This window comes from Telopea speciosissima, chromosome 11, assembly GCF_018873765.1.
Source record: "Telopea speciosissima isolate NSW1024214 ecotype Mountain lineage chromosome 11, Tspe_v1, whole genome shotgun sequence".
Lineage (NCBI taxonomy): Eukaryota > Viridiplantae > Streptophyta > Magnoliopsida > Proteales > Proteaceae > Telopea > Telopea speciosissima.
Window position 1 is genome coordinate 28204301 of NC_057926.1, and position 6436 is coordinate 28210736.

At 37.8% G+C, this 6436-nt stretch overlaps 2 protein-coding genes across 2 annotated transcripts; both read right to left on the reverse strand.

Moving 5' to 3' along the window:
- Positions 1 to 826: 826 nt before the first annotated feature.
- LOC122644915 (zinc finger BED domain-containing protein DAYSLEEPER-like) lies at positions 827 to 1962 on the reverse strand. The gene is made up of 3 exons (XM_043838282.1): positions 1432 to 1962; positions 1037 to 1325; positions 827 to 915 (listed from the first exon to the last, which is right to left on the reverse strand). Exons 1-3 carry the CDS (start codon positions 1960 to 1962, stop codon positions 827 to 829), a joined length of 909 nt encoding a protein of 302 aa, XP_043694217.1.
- A 132-nt stretch (positions 1963 to 2094) lies between these two features.
- Positions 2095 to 3081, reverse strand: LOC122644916 (zinc finger BED domain-containing protein RICESLEEPER 2-like). The gene has a single exon (XM_043838283.1). The coding sequence runs from the start codon at positions 3079 to 3081 to the stop codon at positions 2095 to 2097; it is 987 nt and encodes a 328-aa protein (XP_043694218.1).
- Between the last annotated feature and the right edge of the window lie 3355 nt (positions 3082 to 6436).

Consider the following 6436-nt stretch of genomic DNA (forward strand, 5'->3'; position numbering starts at 1 on the left):
GAAATGCAGTCTACACATCCATCTGCCAGATCTCATAATCAAAGTGTGTAGCAATAGCCAGTCAAATTCTGATGGATTTCATCATGGCGACTGGTGCAAAGGTTTTCTCATAGTCTATACCTTCTTTCTGGGTATAGCCTAGGGGTGTCATCGGGCCGGTTTTGGTTCGGGCTTTTCTGTTTCGGTGTGACTTTTATACAAACCGAAACCAAACCATTAAGAAATGTTCGATTTAGGTGCGGTTTCAGTTTTGGTGCGGTTTGGTTTCGTGTCGGTTTTGATTTATGATAACGGTTTGGATTTAGTTTGGTACCGGTTTTATATAACTACTAAGATCCGATTAGTGCTTATTTTTCTTTTCTTTCTCTTATAAGAACAACATTTGAACATTAGATAAAAGTTCATATCATATGGAAGTGGAACCCAAGAAGATTTTCAAATGCAATTTCAAGATGTGACCCACTTACAAGTCCATATAACATCTACTTAAAAATTCATGCAACATTTACTTAAAAGTCCATACAACATTGAACATCCACTTAAAAGTCTTAAAAGTTCAACGTTAAGAATTAATGTTCCCTTAAAATAATTATGTTCTTCATTCCTCAAGAATGATAACACAACATAAGACTTGAGAGTTGAGACCAAAAGTGAAATAACATGTCCTGCACACACAAGAAAAAAAAAAAGATTTAACTCCAAAGATCAACAATTGTTATATTTTCTTAGGAATCAAATAATAAATAATGAAATGTGTGCAAATGCAAACTACCTTTTCAACAGGCTCGAGCAAATCCTTCTCTATCTATTATAACCTGAAGGCTCACTAGTCTTCGGTCTCCCTTTCAATCTGTAACCGTCCAAGAACATTTCCTAGCGCGTTGTCCACATCAACGGGATCATCAACAGGTTCAGCTACATGCATAAGAATTTAAGATAGTAATTTAGCAACTAAAGTAAGCAAAAATGAAATATAACTTAATGAAAATTAAAAAATTACATCTGAAATCTGTATCAAACATCCAGTCTCAAAGACATATCAGTGCTTCAGTGTTGGTAGGTAGTAGTTTGCTCTGATATTTGTCAATAACACGACCCCCAGCGCTAAAAGCTGACTCAGATGCAACCGTTGAAACTGGTATAGCTAAGACATCACGAGCCATCCGAGCCATGTCTGGATACCTTGACCCATTCGCCTTCCAAAAAGCCAACACATCATACTCATCATCATGATCACTGAATGGAATCTTGGATTCATCTAGATACACATCTAGCTGAGATGTAGTTCCATTATCTGCCTCATCAATCACGGATTGCATAAATTCCTATAGAAATTGAAAAATATGAGTCATTAATAAGATTAGCAATGAATATGGAAACTTGCAACTTAAAAAATAAATCAAAATTACAAGAAATGTAAAATTTACTTACAGTTCTGGTTCTAGATTTCCCAGGACGAGTGAACAGTACTGGAATCTCATAATCACTTGCATTCATACTCTTGTATTCATTAAAAAGCTTATACAAAGCAGATTTCACATTGTTTCCCATATCAATTCTAGTTGGGTCCAAAGGAGCAAGCTTAGCAAATGCCCAAGTCACAAAACTAAGCTTGTAACGAGGATCGAACACCAAGGCAATGGCCAAAATTGGACTATAGTTCCTCCCATATTTGTCAAATTTCTTTTTCATTTCAATTGCCATTGGCCTCATAAAACTAAGCCCATGTGATACCTCTTCTAACAAACTTTTATGAATCTCCCAAACATTTTCAAAATACAAATTTGATGTAGGATACTTAGAACCTGAAAGCAAAATAGTGATTTCATAGAAGGGATGCAAAAAGCCCGTCAATTTTTCAATCTTTAACCATTGATCAGAATCTGGACAAGTTTTATAATTGTCCTCCACTAGTCCAAGGTTCTCCAATGCTTTCCGATGAAATAAAGCAGAATCAAGCATGATATAAGTTGAGTTCCACCTTGTGGTGACATCTCCATGTAACCCCTTACTACTTGGTAATGACAATTGCTTACAAATATCCAAGAATTTCACTTTCCTTGCTTGTGATCCTTTCACATAGGCTATACTAGATCAAATCAATGCCACAGACTCTGTGTGCTTTAGTCCATCTTGTACAATGAGATTGAGAATATGAGCACAACACCTATTATGAAAGAATTCTCCTTTACATAAAAGGGCATTCTTCAAATTCAAATTTCTCTTCAACAACTCAACAAAACTAAAATTAGAAGTCACATTATCCAAAGTAATTGAAAATAATTTCCGATCAATACCCCACTCAGACAAGATCTTTGAAACCATTTCACAAATATTGATGCCAGTATGTGGAGGTGGCATGATGCAAAACTTCAATAACTTCTTATGCAACACCCAATCCTTATCAAAATAATGGCCAGTCAAAGATATGTATCCATCATTGGTGATGGATGTCCATAGATCACTTGTCAAAGAAATCTTCCCATTAAATGACTTGAGTAGATTATGGATTCTACTGGACTCCAAATTGTAAAACTTCAAAATCTCTGCCATTTGTGTGTTGCGGGTAATATGGGTGTAGTTAGGAAAAAGGTATGTGATTAATTCCCTAAACTCCTCATACTCAACAAAGATTAAAGGTAACTCATGTCTCACAATAAGCCTCGTGACCTTATCACGCACCCAGACTTGGTCAACCTTTTTATCTCTTAACATTAATTTCCCATCATTAACACCCAGAGTCATTTGGGTTGGTCCTTTGTTTTCCCATTTTGGGCAATGTAAAATATGTCTCCTAAGGGTTCCAGTTCCATTAGTAGTACTATCAGCCTTATAGATTTGCCCACACCTATTGCATTTCGCTCGTTCCTTCCCATCACTAAAACCCTTCCCCTGAAGAATTTCAAACTCCTCCCAAACAATACTCCTTCTTTTCCTCTTGGTAACATCTATTTCAACAGTTGTTGTGCCAGCAAGTTCTGTTGCTGAAATTCCAGGAATGTAAAGTCCATCATCGGACATCACATCAGCATCTAAGCCACAATCGGGCTCATCTTCCATATTGACTTGTGTGTTGGACATTTCTATAACTATAATTAATAGAAAAAACATATAACATATTAATGACTATAATTAATAGAAAAGCATATAACAAGAAGAAAGATTTTAACAACAATATTTGTGAATTTGTGACAAGAGCTATCCTATAATGACTTAGAACTTGAACTTAAGGCGTAGCAAATAGAAACCAAGTAGGAAAAGAAAGTGTTGAAGTATCAAAATCAGAAGTTCAAGAAAGTTCCTATTGCTCCCCAATTCAACAAATAAAAGTGCGAAATACCAATAAAACTGCAATGTCCTCCAATCTGACTCAAGTCACTTAGAAGGGTATGAGATGGAACGAGCTTGAGATATGATTAGTTGATTACCCATAGGTCATAGGACTTTAAAAAGCCAAGCTATGCAAGGGAATTCAGAACTTTACCACTTTGAGTTTATTATCCAATGATGCACTCCCTTTGATCAACAAATGCTTAGTGATACAATCATTCCAGTTATGGGAGAGTAAGAGAGTATATAACCCACAAGACTAGAAGACACATCATGAAATGTGGAGGTGTAGAGTATTTAACTGAACAACTTTAACCATCATTTTAAAATTAATTAAAACATCTCTTTTCTTCAATTACATGATATCAGTAATCAGCAGTTGAGGAAATAAGCATGTGGCTATTTATAACACCAACTAATTAATATGTGAACTAAGACACGAATGCAATATAGTCAATGGATTTTTCCAGGCTAGGAGTGTTTAGATCATTTACCTAATTTCCATTTTAACTCACAAATTGGTTCCTAGCAAACCAGTCCCAAGTTGAACCTTCAAAGAGGTGAGTATATATTTCTAGAACAAGAGTAGTGCGAAACTCGCACTCAAAAACCTAGAAAAACTGGCAAGGTTGGGGGGGGTTGGATAAAAAGGAATAGAGAGGATAGAATCCAGATAGACAAAAGCAATCCAAAATAATTATTTCCATAGACCTGCCAAATGCCATCAATCAAACATCATTCAAATCTCATGAAAAAGCAACATAACTACTCAACAGTACCAATAAATCCAATTTCTTGTAAAACAAAGATCACTGAGAATTAAAGAACAAACTTAAGTATAAGTATCTCACAAAATTTTAGAACCTCAACAGTCAGTTTGAATCTGAAGACCCAAAAAAAATTTAAAAAAAGAAGTTCAGAAGAAACTAATTCCAAAAACGAAACAAAGCAGTGACACAGAAAATAGAAATGAAGAATCAGGAGTTGAGATTGGAAAAAAAAAAAAAGAAGGGATAATCAGAACCTACCTCCGGTTGTGACTTGTGCTTGTACCATTGCCGGTTACCAAATGCCGGTGCTTCCGAGTGACCTTGACCCCTTGAGCTTTGAGGCTTGATTGCTTGAACAGTTGAACTCTTGAAGCTTGAGTGTCGTTGAGTAACTGAGGAGTGAGGAGTGACGCCGTTGCTGCCGCTGATCCCCTATGATCTATGGTGTCTTTTTTTTGTGATTTGATCCCCTATGAACAAACGTAATCAAAAGCATAAATGACTGAAAAAAACCATTTGGTTTAAGTGTACGAGACGAGATCAGAAAGAGATCCAGTGAAAACTTAAAAAAGATAGCAAAAAATTTAAGAATTCTCAATTGGAAAACAAAAATGAAGGTACAAGAACGAAATGTTGGTTCAGAGGTGAATTCTCCAAATCTAAATCGACATCGTAGATCGTTAAAGATCATTCGATACAGAAAGGACCAAAAAAAAATTTATAAATATCGTCGGAGTCTCGAAGATATAAGGTTTCTCAGAAGTGGGTAAAAAAAAGGGATAATCAGAAAGAAGTTCAAAATTTGAATCTGAAGATCCAAAAAAATTTTAAAAAAAGAAGTTCAGAAGAAACTAATTCCAAAAACAAAATAAAGCAGTGCCACAGAAAATAGAAATGAAGAATCAGGAGTTGAGATTGGAAAAAAAAAGAAGGGAAAATCAGAACCTACCTCCGATTGTGACTAGCACTTGTGCTATTGCCGATTGTCGAATGCCGGTGCTGCCGAGTGACCTTGAGCCTTGAGGCTTGATTGCTTGAATAGTTTAACTCTTGAAGCTTGAGTGTCGTTGAGTGATTGAGGAAGTGAGGAGTGACGCCGCTGCCGCCACTGAGAGTCTAGAATAGAGAACTCGAGACGAGAGAGGAGAGACTGAGAGAGTGAAAGAGATAAGGGCATTTAGGGGGGAATAAGTGATTTTTGGGTCTAACGGTTCGGGTTGGGTTCGGGCCTAGTGGTTTGGGTTGGGTTCGGGCCTAACAGTTCGGGTTTGCAGTGCACCGTCGGTCTAGCTCGGACCAAACCGAACCCAGTTGATCTCTGGATCCACAAACTGAACCCAAACCACTAAGGGATTGGTCCGGTGTGGTCAGGGCTCGTTTGGGTCGGTTTGGGCCGATTTCAGTGGGTTGGGCTGGGTATTGACACCCCTAGTATAGCCCTTTGCCACCAACTTGCTTTGAATCTTTTGACCTTTCCATCTGCGCCCTTCTTCCTATTGAAGATCCATTTACATCCAATCGGCTTAACGCCAAGTGGTGGATCGACTAGAGTCTAGACCTTGTTTAGAATGCATAAAATCGATTTCAGAGCGCATTGCCTCCAGCCACCTAATGGCATCAACATCCTTTAGAACCTCAGAGTATGTCATCGGATCATCATCCGATTCAACCGATACCATGTGGAACTCTTCCACTATTTCCTCTTCAGTCAAAAAAGTAAGCCTGGTGGGTGGTCTAATAGTCCTTCCACTGCGTCGAGGTTCTTCAGGCGTTGGTATTTCAGCGGGTATGATAATTGGTCTCACTTTTGGGAGTGACATTTTTGAGCTATCTAATAGCTCCTTAATGACTACTGGTTCGGACCTTTGGGTCATCATTTCTTCCTCCAGAAATGTGATGCGTTTACTTTCAATGACCTTTTGGTCAACCGGGTCATAGAAATAATAGCCTATCGTGCCTTTGAGGTAGCCTAAGAAATAGCATCTTCAAGTCCTAGATTCCAACTTGTCTATCTGTTGCTTTCGCACATGTGCTATGCAACCCCATACCCTAAGGTGTTGAATACTGGGCTTTTGCCCTTTCCACAACTCAAAGGGTGTCTTGGCTACAGACTTAGATGGAAACCTATTCAAGATATAAATCATCGTTTCTAAAGCGTACCCCCAGAAAGAGAGAGGCAACTCACTATAAGTGAGCATCATCCAGACCATATCCAATACGATCTGATTGCATCATTCAGATACACCATTTTGTTATGGTGTGCCAGGATTAGTTAGTTGACTAACTATCCCATGTGATATGAGAAATTCTTTAAATTCATCCGATAGATACTCCCC